At 38.3% G+C, this 20,042-nt stretch overlaps 1 protein-coding gene across 1 annotated transcript in view; it reads right to left on the bottom strand.

Annotated features, from left to right (window-relative positions):
- The window catches only part of WDR36 (WD repeat domain 36), a 37,596-nt gene extending 30,115 nt beyond the window's left edge, over nucleotides 1-7,481 (bottom strand). Inside the window, exons 1-5 of the mRNA XM_022591441.2 lie at nucleotides 7,204-7,481; nucleotides 5,924-5,951; nucleotides 4,172-4,272; nucleotides 2,616-2,733; nucleotides 675-807 (exon numbers count right to left, since the gene is read on the bottom strand). Coding sequence (XP_022447149.2) covers nucleotides 675-807; nucleotides 2,616-2,733; nucleotides 4,172-4,272; nucleotides 5,924-5,951; nucleotides 7,204-7,365 — 542 coding nt within the window. The 5' untranslated portion in view covers nucleotides 7,366-7,481. The remainder of the gene's footprint in view (nucleotides 1-674; nucleotides 808-2,615; nucleotides 2,734-4,171; nucleotides 4,273-5,923; nucleotides 5,952-7,203) is intronic.
- Between the last annotated feature and the right edge of the window lie 12,561 nt (nucleotides 7,482-20,042).

The following is a 20,042-nucleotide window of genomic DNA, read 5'->3' as shown; positions in this document are numbered from 1 at the left end:
ACTAGGACAAACATTAAACCTCTGAAAATCTTATTTCCCTTTTCGAATTTATAAGGGCTTTGGAAAGAACAATTTGGATGGTCAAATATTTTTGTTTGCCCTTTTAATGCTATACAAAGAAAAGTGAGCTGACACTTTTTTCTCTGGATAAACATTCAAATAACAGGCAGAGGTATCTAAAATCATTTATCTAGACCCCAAGCTATACCAATAATATAAAGTAGATATCCGTCATGTCTGTGGTTGATGATCAATATACTTTTACCCTGAAAACCATCCTAAATGCTAGCACTAAATTAACACTGATTTGCTTTGCCATCTTACCTTTCTTAGTTTACTGAGAACTAAAAGCTTCCCAGTGACAATCTCATAATTATCTTCTGATCCTGTGTACTAGAGCCTTCTTTACAGCTTTATGAATTCTTTACAGTGACTAAGGCCATTAGTATATACTTTTCAACGAGGATTTATGAAGCTGCCTACCATGTTCCAAGACCATATCTGAGCTTTCACATATGTGATGCCATGAGTATAACTCCAAAAACAGGTATATTTACTGAAAGCTCTCCAAATAAACATATAAAGGCAAGGAGAATTGAGAGACTTAAGTACGCATCAGGGAGTAGTGATGAGGATTAGGTAAGAATCACTTATGTTCTAAATATTGTGCTTACTTGGATTTTACATTCCACAATTGGAGGCTTCCTTGTTCACTGCCAAGAAGTATTTTATTCAAGTAGGTACTCGGATGCAAAATTGCAGAAATTTTAAATACTGATTTATCAAAAGACAACTGCAGGTATTCTTCTATGAAAGTAAAAGTTATAAACAATATGTAACTTTTTAATAAAATAGTTTAAAATATTTTTCATATACCCATATATTTAGCACTTAAAATCTACCATATCAAAGATTTATGTACTAATATAAATCAAAGACATATGGTAGCCTATAAACATTCCCTGAGAAATTAAACAAATGTGATGAGGGTCAACTTGCAAATTTAACTTTGACTGTCAAGAATTTTCTAAAAGTTCTAATATCAATACTGTTTAAAATTTCACTGACAAATTGGTTTACAGGAATGAAAACAAGGGTTCAAAAAAAAAATGATGCTAGGGATCAGACTTAGTATTTTTATAATTTGATCAAGAGGCAGCAAATGTTCCAAGTGAAGCGCATGCACTGAGCTGAGCTATTCTAGGGAGTGAAGGACCAAATATCTAGAGAGCTTGACTGGCTCCTCAAACATGTAAAAGTCAGAGGCAAACTTCAGTGAAAGGAGCAGTGCTTCTCACATTTTCACAGGAGAACCTCTAGCAGAGGAGAAGACCTTATAGCCCCGTGGAGTAGAAAATGGCACAGCCAGCTGTCTCTCGCTGCAAATCAAAACATTTTTGAAATGCCACGTATGTTTAAAATTCCTATGTGTGAATTTTCTTTTCTACTTCACAGTTCATCCACGATGAAAACAATTTTTCACTGAATTTCCTAATAAATTTGAATATCAGAGAAGGTACATTTCTTTTAATCTTTAGTTTCACATACTATCTGGTTGCTACACACTCCCAGGGGTATGTGTACCCCAGTTTAAGGAGAATAGATTAACAGGTGAGAATTACACAAATTTTACTTAAATACTATTTTAAAAGATTCTTGCCTCTGTTCCTAACTAACAGTTTTACTTAAGATCACTACAAACAGCTCCCTGAAGACACTGTGCTGCAGCAACAGCAACAAAAAGTTGGACATAAGGATCAACAGAAAGCCTACTGAACTCTAAGAATCAGGTTCTCTAATTTTATAAAAGGCCTTTTAACATCCATCTGCACAGGTACTACTTTTGGAATTCTGTTCCCTCCATCTGAGCAAAGACAAAACAAACAGTGACTAATCTGAACGAGAACATGGAATGACTCCCAGGAGGGCAATCTTTTTAGGATTTTTACTAAAAATAAACACATTACATCAAAAAATGAGTTAATCAAGAGATAACAAAAGCTAAAAATGTAACAGATTAAAAAACTTAAAAGCTTTAATTCATGAGAGACCCCACAGTCTTTTACATGAAGAAAGCTGGGGATATTCTGGTGATAAGTTCCTAACCTTTGAAGATAACATGGTCCTATAAACAGAGCTCAGTGACACTGTTTAAGAATATCACAGTTAAAGGACACTGACTCATATTCTTAGAAAAAGGATGTGTATTTTCCTTCAAATTACTGGATCTTCAAGTTTACTATTATAATTTCACTTACTGAAAGTTGAAAATACAAACCAAGTATTACTCAGATGTGAACATACACCAAAATTCACCCCACAGAGAAAATAATATAACATGTCATTAAACTTGGAGAACTGCTATACTAATACTGAACTAGTCTTAGTTCAGAAAAACACATTAAGCAGGTTATAAACAGTTAGCTCAACTAGCTGACTAAAATTATTGATACTTACCCATTTTTTACTTAGAACCTTTTTCCTTACACGTGTTAAAGATTCTTAAATTTTTTTTTACTGCTTTACTCCTCTGATATAGAAGTTATGCTTGCCTAGATACTTAATTTTAGCTACACACATACTACCCCAAGATAAAGCAATAAATTGGTTCTTACCTTCTGAATATATGTGCCAAATAATGAGAATACCATCAGTATCAACAGAAATAACATGATCCCCAAAGGGTTGCAAAAGATGGATTTCTGCCTTATGACCCTTAAAGGTATGTACTACCTACAATGTCAAAGTTCAAAGGAATTTCATATTATTATTCATTCATCATGTATTATTATTCATATTATCCAAAAACAGGCTAATCCTGAAGATGCTCATGTTAAGAAATGTGGTCCAACTTTTGATTACCCAAAGTTAGATTAACAAATAGCAAGGAATCAGGCATTTTTACCTGCTCCCCCAGCCAGTCCAATAAGGAAACATGAACTAGGAACACAGAAATGAGATCTCTGAGGCTCAGCTTCTCAACCGAGCTTAGGAAGCATGCACACAGCTGGGTCCCTCACCCCATCCAATCAGCGCAATTCCATGCTGATGGTATGTTCTAGAAGGCTGACCTCTACAGCCATCACCAGCTGGCTTCCACATGAGACAAGGGAGAGAGATAGAGGATACTCCTTCCATATATCTTTCTGTCTTGACACAGACACCCTTACCCTTACAGCAGCAGCTGCATCCTCAATAACTACAGTCCCCTCCCCCATGGTTTCAGTTCCCACCAGGCTCCAGAAACACTATTTCTTCTCCTTGTCCCTTTGGCCCTAGGGATGGTAACCGCTTCCTACAGTTGATAGTCTCTGATACCTTTCTACCCCTACTTTCTATGTTTATCTCCCAGGGAAAACTACAAATTGCAATATTTTGCAAAAAAAAAAGACACTTTTCCTGACTCTCTAAAAGTCAAAACAACTCCCATTAAAGAACTGTACAGGTAAGTTGCCTTCCTCTGCCGTAGGTAGTGATGATGGAAAATGTTGGGAACAAACATCATCAGTCCAAGTTAAACTTTGAAAAGCACAGTGATTCTATCACTTGGCTATCTAGGCATCCCCATGGCCACTTTCCCTTTTCATTCTGGACCCCTAGAGCCAGGTCGCCTCTCAAGTCAGTTGTTCCAGGACAAACTTAGACATGAATGAGTAAATTAACAAGAAAAGATCCTTCCTTAGTAGAGAAAACAGAGAATCTAGCTTTCTCTATGTAGGAAACAAGCACTTGGTTCTTAGAAAATGAGTCATGGGCTGTGTTGTTCATAATGAAAAAGTCAATCCACATAAAGCAGTAGTGCAAATAGGAATCTCTTAGGAAAACATTTTCAAACTACTCTTAACTAAATCCTACCCCAACCAAATAAACAAAGTAGAAAACTCCAGAGACAGGACGTGGCTGGTCACAAAAATGTTTTACGAGCTGTGCAAATAATTCTAACATTGATCCTTGGCAAAGAAAACTGGACTAAAGCACCAGTTTTAACTAATTTTGAGAATTTGATGAAATCAACTTTCTCTTCCTCCAGAAAAGTGAATATACATTAAAAAAAAAAATGTCCAGAGTGTCCCAGATGAAGAATAACAACATTAAAGTTCCCTCAACTACCATGACAATCAACTACTGACTGCAAAAGACAAACAAATTAAAATAGTTCAGTGATACAAACCTCTTTATTACGGGCAAAGGCAGAGAAAACATTCCCATAAGCAGCAAAGACTAGCCTCCCATCAGCTGCCATACAACAGATATCCTGTGGAAGGGAGTTACCTAGGAAAAAGGAAATGTAAGAAGTAAGGATTTTTAAGATCTTGGAACAAATAGAAACCTCAAGTATATGTATAACATTTTTCCTGACTATAATTTAAAAATATGTATGTATGAGAATCAGAGTATAAAATTTAGACTTCAATGTTATTTTAGACATCTAATAGTAACTATCACACTAAAAATATGACATCACCTTGACCTTCCCTAGAGAATTAATGTCTGGTATTTGCAGACATAAAAATGTAATCCTAAAGAAATGAGAAGAAGCTTTTGAGGTTATTTGGAAAAAAAAAATCCTCACTAAATACACAAAACTCTGGCAGATGGTCACCTAGCCTTCATGTGAATGCCTTCAGGAACATCAAGTTCCTAATAACTGCAGGAAAATTTTAAAAGTAAATCAAAACCTAGAACTCTAACTCTACCCTTTAGAGTAACCTAAAAAAACCTCCATATGATATTCTACATGCTGACCTTTCAAGTGAATAATACGGTTTCCACTCAGTCTTCTCCAAGATAAATATGCCTATCACCTCTAGCCATTTCTTATGATAGGATTTCTTGATTCCTCTCTCACTACCATGGTCACACTGGCCTTTTCTTTTTATTTCCTATTTTGGGGGCGGGAGGCTTAAAATATAGAGAATCACTTTAAGTATCTTTCATGCTGATATTCTGCTTTGGGATTTCATTTCCAAAATACTATTTTTATTGGTTTACCATTCGCTTTAGTATTTGACTTAGGTTTTAGTGCCCTTCTACTGCCTTCTATAATTTTAAAAATGTAAGTTTATCAGACATGTACACTGGATTCTTTATAGCTCTGTTTCTCTTACAAAGATCATATTTGATGGTGAAACTAGAATCTCTCAGCCCTGGCAAGCTCTTTATTCTATTAAAGAGTTTTCAAAAAAAAAAAATTCCTTCCATTGGAAAAAAAAATCAAAATGCGGAAAAACTCTTTCTTACAATAGAATGATAGAATCAGAAAATCACTGATAATCATCCTACTAATAACTGATTCAGGCAAGAATCATCACTAAATGATAAACCTAGCAGTAGCTGAAACTCTGTAGAGTAAAAGGACACTTACATGGTCTCAATGTATCTTACCACTTATTACATTTATTAGTTACAAAGGGTAAAACTTTAAAATGGAGCTGCCTGATAAATGTCACCTTAACCAAATGATCAACGTTTTCACTGCCAGGAATAAGACTAACCAATAGCATGTGCCTCCTGATATGGTTCATTGAGAATTCAGCATCATTTCTGTTATTATTGCCATACTGCATAACCTGAATCTAATCATCAGGAAGCATTAGAAAAAGTCAAATTGAAGAATATTCTAAAAAAGAACTAGCCTAAAAAAGAAAAAAACAAAAAAGAACTAGCCTATACTCTTCAAAAAATAAATGTTGTAAAACACAAAGAAAGTCTGATGAATTAGTCTAGATTAAAGAAGACCAAAGAGACATGACAACTGAAGGCAACACACGATCCTGTCTTGGACTTTTTGTTGTTGTTGCTATGTAAGTTTACTATAAATACACGCTGGAGTCCTTGTTCTGCAAGTCTTAAATTATGTCAAAATTATAAAAAATTTTAAGATACTAAACACGCACAAATTCAGGATAAAGTCTATACTTACTTACTGCAACCAGACTAAGTTTCTGAACCTGTCTTAAAAAAAAAAAGAAATGATTAAATTTTTACTAACAAAAACAACTATAATAATCTAACATTTGAAGATTAAGATCTAACCTCATACATAAATTTGCTATTCTGTCCTTCCTTAAAGAGACACTTAACTGACCCTAATTTTCATTATTAGGAAAGCTTATATTTTCTACTATTTCATCAGATGGAAGGATAGGTGTCACACGTAGTTTTCTATATGGCTCATGTAGTAAATATTTTAACGCTTTGCATGCTGTGTGGTTTTTGTTGCAATTACTCAACTGATAATGTACCACGAAAGCAGCCATATATGACACAAAAACAAACGTGCATGGCTGTATTCCAATACATTTGACTTATGGATATAGACTGTAATTTTCAAAATTTTCATATGCCATGAAATATTATTCTTCTCTGGATTATTTCCCAATCATTTAAAAACGTCAAAACCATTCATCTCAGAAACACAGAGCTCAGAGGGGTATAAGGAGAAATTCATACCCTAGAGATGTGTAAGACTGAAAGAGCCCTTGAAGATTAATTAAATAATCTGTCTTAATCAAGAGTAGATGGATGTCTCCATCCCACGTCAAAATTTGATTATACTGCATCCTACTACTATGCAAATTTTACTTGGAGATTATGCTATATTAGAATAAACACAAACATACACAGAAAAATAAATAAATAAAAACGTCATGGGTCATACAAAAACTGTTGGCAGAACTGGCTTGCAGGCTGCAGTTTGTGGACCCCAATTTATGGTTAGTGATCCAGCTATGTGACTTTGAGAAAGTTACTCAGGGGAAGTTTAGGGAAATTAGCTTGCTATCAAATGTGGACTGTCCCCTACAACATAATTAATCGCACCCCCTCCAGTTATCCCAATGTTTTTTAGCCTGTATTTCTAACCCAGCTCTTGTCGCGAATTGCACAAAATTGCTTGCAAGTCTTTCTAATGAAGAAGGTGGTGGCGCCAGGGAGTTTTTAAAATCACATTTACATCTTCAAGAGAACAACAAATATTTACAGAGCAAATACATTGCTATTGAACTGAAATGTTCTCTAGTACCTCCCCCTAGACAGACTGCCTCCGAAACTCTTCCCAAGCAGACTTCAAACGCTAAATCAACAAGTGGATGTAATGCGGTGGCGAAAGCCCTTGGTAGGTGACGGAGGAGAGCGGGATTGCCACAGAGTTGGGGGCCGGGGAGGGTGATTCCCGGGAAGCGGGCGAAAGAAGTCACTCACGTCATAGGTGTGGAAGCTTTTGCCCACGCACGTCGTCACATAGAATCGGCGCTTCAGCGCACTGAACCGCACCACGTGTGGAATGTCGTTGCTGAAAAGCCCCAAAGCCCGGAACCCCGCGAAAAGGGCGCTGGCAGTGCGGTCTCCTGCGCTCCGCTCCATTGCTGCCGCGGTGGGGTTCCCTCTGGGCTCCAGTCCCGGTGGAAACCGCGCGCACCCAGGCTCTGGGCGCGTCTCGTGGCACAATCCTTTGCCGGGTCCCCAAGCGCTTCCGGTCCCCGCTGCCAATCGCGTGAGCGGAGACTGTCCTCAGTGCATTTGAAAAAGAGCTCCCTGCGGAGCTCGAAGGGGAGGCGCGACTTCAGTTCCGCCGTCCACAGTCTTCAGCAGTTTAACGGTGCTCCCAGCTCTCCCGGGCCTGGAAGACACTCGAGTCGCTTTTCAGCGGGACCTTAGGGGAGGGGAAAGACTGGGGAAGCAAGCACAAGGGCCAGGAGGGTGAAGGGGAAACCGAAGTCTTAACTCAGATGGAGTCAGGTTAAACGTGTGATTTTGAAAACGTGTGAAACGATGAGACTGCCAAGAAAATTTGAACACTGAGTGGATATTTGATGATATTAAGACATTATTGTTTAAATATGTGATAGTAGTATTGTAATTATGTTTTTAAAGGTCCTTGTCTTTTGGAGATATGTATTTATGGATGAAATTATGTATCTGGAGATTTGTTTTCAAAATAATTGGGAATGAGGTGTATGGTTTAGATGACATAAGATTGATAATTATTTAATCTTGGGAATGAGTATGTGAGAGTTCATAATACTGTCCTTCTGCTTCCTTTTAAAATCAAAATTTCCCATAATAAAAATATTTTTGTTTGCTTTTTACTGAGTTTGTTTAAAGTAAAATATAAATTGGAATATTAATGCATTATTAATTTTTACCTGTGAGTCATGGAAATATGTACAAATGTTTTTAATTACTAGATAAACATTAAGAGTTCTCTAAATTTTGTATAATGCACATATTATTTTTATAATCACAAAGACTTCTGTCTATATTGACAGTTTGGGGAGAAAATTGAAAAAGTTTCCTGTTCAGGACTTTACAGTTCACAAAGCCTTTGATGACACCCATTATCTTAATATAATCCTCAAATTAAGACTGTGAGGTGTTTAGGGCAAAAATTATATTGTTTTACAAATGAGGAAATTATTGGGATTAAATGATTTGTTCAGTTCCAAGATTATTTAGTGCCAAAATCCAGACTAGCACAAGGTTTAGAAAAGGATAAGTAGAGATCACTGAGGGGCAGCTGGAGGGTGGGAGAAATCATTCAGCAATCTGATTTTCAAGATCACATCATGGGCCACATGATGGGTGTGTGTTCGCATTAGATAAGAAACCTGAGGTTCCCAGAGATTACCTGACTTGTCCAGGGTCACTTAATTAATGGTAGTGTAGCAATTTGAATGTAGGCCTATCTGACAATTAGATTTATGTTCTTTGACCTACATCTGGACAATAAGACAAAAGTTTAAAAATTAGAACTGTCATGGAAAATCTAGTCATATGGTAGCAGTAGACGTGCATGTTAGCTATTTTGCTGTGATCTTTTAAAGGGACCATGTTACGGGCTGATTGTGAGTTTTTCAGTTTTAGCAGTTGGTCAGAGTACATTTCTCCCCATCAGTTGCCTCCCTGAGTTTCTTGCTATTTAGCTGCCAGCAAAGTGTTTGAATGTGTAGTGGGAGAGAAGGACCTAGCTACTGCTCTTTTTACTTAGAGATGCCCCTAAGGATGGTAGTCCCAAGTTAGAATAAAAGAAAAGGTAGGGAATTCCCTGGCAGTCCAGTGGTTAGGACTCCAGGCTTCCACTGCAGGGGGCCCGAGTTTGATACCTGGTAGGGGAACTAATCCTGCAAGCCACGTAGTGGATGTAGTCGATCATTGACAAATGATCATTTTCAATTTGATTCAATGCATTGGGACTTCAGAATATTCAGATAAATTAAAAGTATAGCTATGTCGTGTTGTCATATTTAACTTTTAAAAAAGGGTTAAATAGGACTTTTCTGATTAGTTTATATAATAAAGACCATTTCTTTTTTGTTACTGGTATTGTGATTACCAGCCTCCAAGATGCCCTCAATGACTCTTACCTCCTGGTATTCACGCCCTTGTGTAGTCCCCTCTCACACTGAATAGGGTTGACCTGTAACAGGGCTAGGTCATAAAAAACATTGAAGCTTTTGACTTGCTCCTTCTAGGGTCATTGCTCTGCAGAAACTCAACAGCCATATTGGGAAGATACTCAAGCAGTCCTATGGAGTGTTTCACATGACAAGGAACTGAGGGCCTCCTGCCAGCCACCAGCACTACCTTGCTAGACATGTGAGTAAAGCATCTTCTCCAGCCCCAGGAAAGCCTTCAGATGACTGCAGCCATGCAGACATCTTGACTACAACTTGATGAAAGACTCTAAGCCAGAATCACTCTCTTAAGCCACTCCTGAATTCCTGAGTCTCAACTGTTTAACATAATAAATGTTAATTGCTGTTTTAGGCCACTAAATTTGGGGGTAATTTGTTACACATTAATATATAACCAGTATATTTATACTTACCTTGCTAATCAAATTTAGAAATGCATATAGTTCATTTCATCGTATTGGCAGAAGCATGTCAGAAACCCAAGGAGGTTTCAAGATATTGCTTGTCCACCCCCTTATTTCACAGATGAGTGAACTACTAAGGACTACAACTGTGAAGTTAGGTGATAAAAGAGCAGGCACCATATATCAGTACTCCTTATTCTCAATCTAAGACTTTCTACCTTGGGGAGTTGATCATTCTGGCTGCCCCAATTTTTCCTCTGCTGGTGGAAAATGTACACAAACATGTCTGTTGCTGGTTGAGCAGAACCACTAAAATACACGTTGCTCTGAGATATTGTTAACCAGGGTAGAAATAAGAGATTTGCTGAATATGTCAGATCTATTTGTTCTACAGGTAAGCATGTACAATTCACTAAAATCTTGTAATGGCAATTCTGATCTAGAGTTTGGAGACTATAGGAAATGTTTGTTTTAGTCAGCTTCCTTGAGAAATGTCACTTACATGTGGCAGCATAGAGAAACCTCTTTAGGAACAAACCGTTTCTTTTCAACTCTTTTCGTGTAAATCCTTTTTTTTTTTTTTTTTTTGCAGTACGCGGGCCTCTCACTGTCGTGGCCTCTCCTGCTGCGGAGCACAGGCTCCGACGCGCAGGCTCAGCAGCCATGGCTCACAGGCCCAGCCACTCCGTGGCATGTGGGATCTTCCCGGAGTGGGAAGAACCCATGTCCCCTGCATCGGCAGGCGGACTCTCAACCACTGCGCTACCAGGGAAGCCCTGAATCAGTTCTTTGATAGTGCCTATGGTAGCACTTAGCCTGAAAGAAGAGTCAATTCTCTGGAAAGAGTATGCTTAGGATTTGCCATCAGTATAAGCATCCACATAACATTATCCTCTTCCATAGTCAGGCTGGAGCAGTTCTCTTTATTTTAAATATCCTTTTACTTCTTTTTTCAGTCATAGTGGGAACTCAAAGCTGAAGTTCTCCATAGCCATGAGCTAGGATTAGAGGACACATGGGCTATCAGCATCAGATGACAATACTGTAGAAATAACCTTCAATGTTCTGCTGTTCTCTTGAGGACTTTTCTGACCCAAGTGCCAGAAATCCTGGCCCCACAATGATTTGTAAAATGTTACCTTCCCAAATGACATTGCCTTTCATGTAACAGCTTTTCCTAAATATTCCATGAAGTCTTTTCCCTGAATAGAATATCTGGTATGAGACTAGACCCATGTAGGCCCACTGACAGTAAGGTCACTGTCTTTCTTTTATCCTCATTTAAAAAAATATCCTATGCTACATTGATAGTAATAGAGACTTTTCTTCTCCATTCATTATCAGACCTCCCTGACACTAAGAGACTAAGAGAACTGGAAAAAAAAAAAAAAAGAAAGAAAAGGAAAGAACAAATGGAAGAAATTAGCCAGCAGTTACCGTTAGAGGTTCTTAACTTGCAATGGATCTTCATGATATAATTATCTAGAGGGCAGTGTGAGCATGGTTTGTTGTCAATATGATTTGAGCAGATTTTAGGTACATAATAAACACAAAATGAGGATATTATGATTAGAGGTATCCACCAACCTGGAAAATTGGTAAGAAGAATTGTGAGTGCATAATTCCCCATGCTTACCTTATTGGTACAGAATTAGCATCCACCGGTGCAAAAGTGGTCTCCCCAGAAGCAATACCCTGCCAGTCAAAGACCTCTCCAAAACTAGAAATTTGAAAGGAATAATGGATTCTTGTGGTTCTCTTTCTCACCTTTTAAAATTTATCCTGCTATAAATCTCAAAAGGCCATATAAAACTATATTCATGGGTCAGTTTAGAATTCTAAATAACTGAATACATGGCTGAATGTCTGACTAAATTATTGTCGCTGGTGGTGGTCAGTATGTGAAAGGATCACTGAGGCCTTACCACCCAGTATTCAGATTCAGAAGGAGAGGGGTGGACTACAGGTATCTGCATTTAACAAGCTTCCCAAGTGATTCTGATACCAGTAGTCCACAAGCCACTTTGAAACCTACTGACTGTTGAGGAAATGGCTGGTGAGAAAACAGTGATGCTGTTGGATACTGGCAATGCATGAGATCATAGAATGTGTGCTTCCAGTACTTGTTATCAAGGCTTCAAACTCTCTGGCACCAGTTGAGAAAGGGCTTTGCTGAAATTACATGGTCTTGCATGATGGAAAACCTCAGTCATATATGGTCCTGAATCTCATTACATTCACCCTGAATTCTTCAAGGAAGTTCCAGGGAGAGGAATAACTGAATCTCATTAAGAATTATTTGCAGCCCTTTAAGAATAATGAGACTATTATTCTACTCTTCTAGAGACTAAAGTTTATTTTCTAGAGAAGTGAACCCTAAGTAATCCAGATTTGGACAGCAGACACAGAAAGACGTTGCAACTGAGACTGGCAGATGAAGTGAACATCACACACTGACCAGTGGGTCTCCCAATTTCTTCCACACCATGCTCCCAGAAAGCCAACCTTCAGGCCTGTATACACCTAGAAGATTGCAGGAAAACTGAACAGTTCCAAAGAAAAGACCTACAGATGCTTCCGTTTGGTGATCTCATGCTGAAAATGCCTGTCACCTAAATAACCTACATTTTATTCAGGAAGTATTTATACAACATCTAATGAATGCCAGGCACTTCTAGATGCTTCTGATATCACCATAATCAAATCAGATATACAAGACTTGTTTCAGACATACACATAATCAAAACATACAAAAACTTGTCCTCATGAAGTTTGTCTTCTATGAAAGAGGTAGACAATAAAGAAGAAGTAAATAATAACTTTGAAGGATGTTGATAAGTGTTCTGGGGGAAAAAAAGCATAGAGAGGGATAGATAGTGTCAGAGTTACAATTTTAAAGACTTTGCCAGGTAAATTCTCATAGAATAGGTAATGTTTGAACAATATATTGGGTAAAATATATTTTTTGTATCCTATATACATTATGAGTATGTAGGATACAAAAAATATATTAAACTCATATAACTAAATATTGACAATATTATTTAATACTTACATAGCATATGTATTTTCAAATAATGTTAATAAAACAAATGTCCATGTAATCACCATTCACATAAAGTAATTAAACATTGATAGTAACTTAGAAGTTTCCCAAGTAACTTTTCAACATTACATACCCAATTCTCCCTAATCATAAATAATCGTTACTAATTCTGTGATAATCATTCTTTTGCTTTTTAATTTATTCATATACAATAATTTATTTAATCAGGTCTTATTGTACAACATTTAGCTATTTATAATTTTTTACTATTACAAATTGGATCCCTGGATTGTAATTCTGGTTAAGCTACTGTTTCTGTGGGTAACTGTTACTTTCCAATTTTCCTGTGAATCAGATGCTTGCCCGCCACACATCAAGAAATTAGCAAAAAAGCAGTAAATGAACAAATGTATGAGTGTGTGGATGACTAAATAACTGAGTAAAACAGGTTATATTCTCAAATATGTCACACGATGTCTAGTCCTTAAGAAACAAAGCAAAACAAGAGAAGACAGCTCTATTCCAAAAATCTTGGATGGAGAGGCTAAGGTAAAAAATCAGAACACTATAGGAGAGGTTATCTTTTAACATAAAGCTTTTATCAAAATATTTCAAAAATAAGAAATTGACTTTCCTAAGAAAACTCTTGTTTTGCCCCTACCTATCCTCCTTCATTCCCCTCATACCTTTATTTCTGTATTGGTTGGAAATGTTTGGGTTGGACACACAACGAAACAAGCAAACTGGAAAACAAAATGATCTGCCTAGTCTATGGGGGGAAAAAAGAATGGGAGCAATATGGGATTACATATAGAACTAAAGGAAAAGTTAGAGAATGGTGCTTCAAAAAGGACAGCAGCCAGCCCAGTTCCTATTTTTTATTTTTAAATTTTTCTTTCTTTCTTTCTTTCTTTATTTTTGCTATCCTTGCCCCTGCCATCTTGAGTCTACTCCTTTGGGATCAGGGAAGGAAAAGGATGTGAAGAAAATATCCCATTTAGATGGTACTCTTGGTAGTACTTTCTTAACTGTGAAATGTCCTCTGTCTCATGCAGCTTGCCCAACTCTTGATCCCTTTCAAGAGCCCAGTAATTACAGGCTATTCTGACTAATCTCCCTCCCTCAGATTTCTCCTAATGAGAGGTAGGCATTATTTTCTATGCACTGTGCTTTACCTGGAAAGATACATAAGAGGATCTTCCAAGAACTGTCTTATATTTCATTTAGGTGGGCATGGATTTGAGCCTACAAGATTATGCAATTCAGCAAACTTGGAGTAAGTCGCCAATTTCACATGCTTGTACATAACCCTAGTCTCTATAATTGTTTTGTTTTGTTTTTGGAGCCACATACTTAGATTGAGAATTGGAAGTGTTGGGAAACGCACTTCCCTCCTTCCTGGTGAGATTGGTGAGAAAACCATAGCTCTCTCTACATCTACAGATTCTCTCCAAAGAACCCTCTAATTACTATCTAGCTTTCTCTTACTTTGGCTGTGATCCAGTTATAGTCACTAGATCAGGCTGGCAATATCTTAAGCAAGTCCTAACTGAATGTCTTGCAAGTTTTCTTCAGAAGGTTCATGGGCATAGGAGAGTTATTTATCATTTACTGTTCTCAGCTTTGAGACTTTAGAAAAAGTTTCACCCTGTAGTAGATCGTTTCCAAAAATGATCATGACATTATTGCCCATCCCACATGCCTGTAATACAGTGTGATCTTGACATTACTACCATAGAGTCTTGAGATTTCTGTCTTCTCCTCTTGAACCTGGGTGGATCTTTGACTGCTTCAAACAATAAAGTATGGTAAGCATGCTACTATGTGACTCTCAAGACTAGATCATATGGGATTGACATATATACACTAATATGTATAAAATAGACAACTAATAAGAACATGCTGTATAAAAAATTAAATAAAATTCAAATCAAAATAAATAAATAAATATTACAAGACAAACAAAAAAAGACTAGATCATAAAAATCCCTGGTATTGCCACCTTGCTCTCTGGGAATGCTCACTCTTGGAGTCAGCCTCCATTCAGAGAAAAAGCCCAAAATAGTTCATGTGGAGAAACCACATGGAGAGGCCATGTGCAGTATTTCAGCCTGTCACCCAGCTGTGGTCTCAGCTGACAGCCAGCATGAACCATCAGGCATGAGAGTATGGGCTAGAATGTTTCAGCTCATATCTGTCGAGTCACTCCCAGATTTCAATTCTCTCAACTGACACTCCATCCCAGCTGTGCCCTTTCTGAATTCTAGACCCAGAGAATCCATAGCACAATACAATGTTTGTTTTAGGTCACTACGTTTTGAGTGGCTTATTTTACAGCAATAGTAACTTGAACACATTAAATACCTTGTTATAATAGTTACGTGATTACTTAAGCTCTTTTCTCTGCATAGTGTCCTCAAAGCTCCCCTCTGGATAGCAAACATTCTCCCTTATATTACCGGCCCAGTTCAAGTTCTGCCTTCTCTGCAAACCCTTCTCTGACTTTTTCAGTCCATAAGGAGCTCTCTTTTCTCTGAATTCCTAAGTATCACTTCACTTAGTGCTTGTTTTCTGTGGCAGACATATACTTCTTTTCATTCTTAATTAACAGAATCCCCACTATGTTCACATAGCAGAGGGTCTCATGGTTCACTAAGGGTTAATCCCCTCCCCTGAGTAGGTGAATATTTATTAATCTAATATAATTATGGTAATTAATATTTTTCTCACCAGAGATTAGTTTAAGCAAAGGCTTGAGACCTAATTCTGGCCAATTAGATTTTAAGGGAAGTCTTTTGGGAGGTTTTGGGAAGAGGTCTGTCTGTTTAAACAAAAAGGTGGGGGGGACATAATTGAAAATGGCTTTCTTCTGCTTAAAGTTATTGCATCTGCATATAAAACCTAAAAATCCTGCAATCACCTTAAAACCATGGGGAGAAAATCCTGAGGAAAAGGCAACATGATGAGAAAACAGAGCAGAAAGACAAAAAGAATCTGAGTCTTTGATGATATATTTGAACTACTAAGTTACCAAACCCTGAAACCATCTTTTCTCTCATATTATTATATGACATAGTACATTTTTCTCATTATTTAAGCCAGCTGAATGGAGGTCCACTATTACACACAGAGATGGATTCTGTTTTCTGCTGAAAGTTCTAGAGTACTCAATTAAATGTGGCTTAAACAATAAAGCTATTTATTATCTCAAGTTTCAAGGAATTTAGAGGTAGTATGGACCCAGAGTTGGTTCACTAACTCAACAGTATCATCACAGACCAAGATACTTTCCAACTTTATACTTTGCATTGTCAGTAAGTCAGTGATAATTTTCACTTCATGGTCACAAGGTGGATGTAGTCATTGTAAGCACAATATGCAGAAACAAAATATCCAGTTAAGAAGAATAAGGCAGAGACCTTCAAGATGGCAGAGGAGTAAGACGCGGAGATCACCTTCCTCCCCACAAATACATCAAAAATACATCTACATGTGGAACAACTCCTACAGAACACCTACTGAACGCTGGCAGAAGACCTCAGACTTCCCAAAAGACAAGAAACTCCCCACGTACCTTGGTAGGGCAAAAGGAAAAACAAAAAACACAGACAAAAGAATAGGGATGGGACCTCCACTTCTGGAGGGAGGTATGGAGGAGGAAAAGTTTCCACACACTAGGAAGCCCCTTCACTGGCGGAGACGGGGGTGGGGGTGGGGGAGGAAGCTTCGGAGCCACGGAGGAGAGCGCAGCAACAGGGGTGTGGAGGGCAAAGTGGAGAGCTTCCCGCAGAGAGGATCGGCACTCACCAGCCCGAGAGGTTTGTCTGCTCACCCTCTGGGGCGGGCGGGGCTGGGAGCTGAGGCTCAGGCTTCAGAGGTCAGATCCCAGGGAGCAGACTGGGCTTGGCTGTGTGAACACAGCCTGAAGGGGGCTAGTGCGCCACAGCTAGCCAGGAGGGAATCCGGGAAAAGTCTGGAGCTGCCTAAGAGGCAAGAAACAATTGTTTTGGGGTGTGCGAGGAAAGGAGTTTCAGAGCATTGCCTAAATGAGCTCCAGAGATGGGTGTGAGCCGCGGCTATCAGCACGGACACTAGAGACAGGCATGAAACGCTAAGGCTGCTGCTGCAGCCATCAAGAAGCCTGTGTGCAAGCACAGGTCACTATCCACACCTCCCCTCCAGGGAGCCTGTGCAGCCCGCCACTGCCAGAGTCCCGTGATCCAGGGACAACTTCCCCGGGAGGACGCACGGTGCGCCTCAGGCTGGTGCAACGTCACGCTGAGCTCTGCGAGCTTTCCCCCGGCCTGAGTGAGCCAGAGCCCCGGAATCAGCCGCTCCTTTAACCCCGTCCTGTCTGGGCAAAGAACAGACGCCAGAGGGCGACCTACACACAGAGGCGGGGCCAAATCCAAAGCTGAACCCCAGGAGCTCTGCGAACAAAGAAGAGAACAGGAAATCTCTCCGTACAGCCTCAGGAGCAGTGGATTAAATCTCCACAATCAACTTGATGTATACCCTGCATCTGTGGAATACCTGAATAGACAATGAATCATTCCAAATTGAGGAGGTGGACTTTGGGAGCAACTGTAGACTTGGGGTTTGCTTTCTGCACCTGATTTGTTTCTGGTTTTATGTTCATCTTAGTATTTAGAGCTTATTATAATTGGTAGATTTGTTTGTTGATTTGGTTGCTCTCTTCCTTTTTTTAAAATATGTATCTTTTTTCCTTCCTTTTTCTCTTTTTGTGAGTGTGTATGTGTATGCTTCTTTGTGTGATTTTGTCTATATAGGTTTGCTTTTACCATTTGTCCTAGGATTCTCTCTGTCCATTTTTTTCTCTTTTTTTTAGTATAGTTTTTAGCACTTGTTATCATTGGTGGATTTGTTTAATGGTTTGGTTGCCCTCTTTCTTTTTTTAATTACATTTTTATTTCTTTATTTTTAATTTTAATAATATATTTTTATTTTAAAATAACTTCGTTTTATTTTATTTTATTTTTTTCTTTCTAGCTTTTTTTTCCTCCCTTCTCTTCTGAGGTGTGGCTGACAGGATCTTGGTGCTCTGGCTGAGTGTCAGTCCTGAGCCTCTGTGGTGGAAGAGCTGAGTTTAGGACATTGGACCACCAGAGACCTCCTGGCCCCACATAATATCAATCAGCAAGAGCTCTCCCAGAGATCTCCATTTCAGCACTGAGATACAGCTCCACTCAACGACCAACAAGCTCCAGTGCTTGACACCCCATGCCAAACAACTAGCAAGACAGGAATACAACCCAACCCATTAGCAGAGAGGCTGCCTAAAATCATAAAAAGTGCACAGACTCCCCAAAACACACCACCAGACACAGTCCTACCGACCAGAAAGACAACATCCAGCCTCATCCACCATAACACAGGCACCATAACACAGGCACCAGTGCCCCCCACCAGGAAGCCTACACAACCCACTTAACCAACCTTAACCATTGTGGGCAGACACCAAAAATAACGGGAACTACGAACCTGCAGCCTGTGAAAAGGAGACCCCAAACACAGTAAGTTAAGCAAAATGAGAAGACAGAGAAATACACAGCAGATGAAGGAGAAAGGTAAAAACCCACCAGACCAAACAAATGAAGAGGAAATAGGCAGTCTAACTGAAAAAGAATTCAGAGTAATGATAGGAAAGATGACCCAACATCTTGGAAATAGAATGGAGAAAATACAAGAAATGTTTAACAAGGACCTAGAAGAACTAAAGAGCAAACAAACAATGATGAGTGACACAATAAATGAAATTAAAAATTCTCTAGAAGGAATCAATAGCAGAATAACTGAAGCATAAGAACAGATAAGTGACCTGGAAGATAAAATAGCGGAAATAACTACTGCAGAGCAGAATAAAGAAAAAAGAATGAAAGGAATTGAGGACAGTGTCAGAGACCTCTGGGACAACATTAAACACACCAACATTCGAATTATAGGGGTCCCAGAAGAAGAAGAGAAAAAGAAAGGGACTGAGAAAATATTTGAAGAGATTATAGTTGAAAACTTCCCTAATACGGGAAAGGAAATAGTTAATCAAGTCCAGGAAGCACAGAGAGTCCCATACAGGATAAATCCAAGGAGAAAACAGGCCAAGACACATAATAATCAAACTATCAAAATTAAATACAAAGAAAATATTAAAAGCAACAAAGGAAAAGCAACAAAAAACATAGAAGGGAATCCCCATAAGGTTAACAGCTGATCTTTCAGCAGAAACTCTGCAAGCCAGAAGGGAGTGGCAGGACATATTTAAAGTGATGAAAGGCAAAAACCTACAACAAAGATTACCCAGCAAGGATCTCATTCAGATTGGACAGAGAAATTAAAACGTTTACAGACAAGCAAAATCTAAAAGAAATCAGCACCACCAAACCAGCTTTACAACAAATGCTAAAGGAACTTCTCTAGGCAGGAAACACAAGAGAAGGAAAAGACCTACAATAACAAACCCAAAACAGTTAAGAAAATGGGAATAGGAACATACATATAGTTACCTTAAATGTAAATAGATTAAGTGCTCCAACCAAAAGACATAGACTGGCTGAATGGATACAAAAACAAGACTAATATATATGCGATCTACAAGAGACCCACTTCAGACCTAGGACACATACAGATTGAAAGTGAGGGGGTAGAAAAAGGTATTCCATGCAAATGGAAATCAAAAGAAAGCTGGAGTAGCAGTTATCATATCAGACAAAATAGACTTTAAAATAAGGACTATTACAAGAGACAAAGAAGGACACTACATAACAATCAAGGGATCAATCCAAGGAGAAAATACAAAAATTGTAAATACTTATGCACCCAACATAGGAGCACCTCAATACATAAGGCAAATGCTAACAGCCATAAAAGGGGAAATCGATGGTAACACAATAATAGTAGGGGACTTTAACAGCCCACTTTCACCTACAGACAGATCATCCAAAATTAAAATAAAAAGGAAACACATGCTTTAAATGACACATTAAACAAGATGGACTTAATTGATATTTATAGGATATTCCATCCAAAAACAACAGAATACACTTTCTTCTCAAGTGCTCATGGAACATTATCTAGGATAGATTATATCTTTTTTTTTATTGGAGTATAATTGCTTTACAATGTTGTGTTAGCTTCTGCTTTATAACAAAGTGAATCAGT

The sequence above is a fragment of the Delphinapterus leucas genome, chromosome 3 (genome assembly GCF_059928025.1).
Source record: "Delphinapterus leucas isolate spDelLeu-1000000601 "Yukka" chromosome 3, BTC_Dleu_Yukka2, whole genome shotgun sequence".
Lineage (NCBI taxonomy): Eukaryota > Metazoa > Chordata > Mammalia > Artiodactyla > Monodontidae > Delphinapterus > Delphinapterus leucas.
The sequence above is the reverse complement of the archived record's forward strand: the minus strand, read 5'-3'. Positions and strand labels throughout refer to the sequence as shown.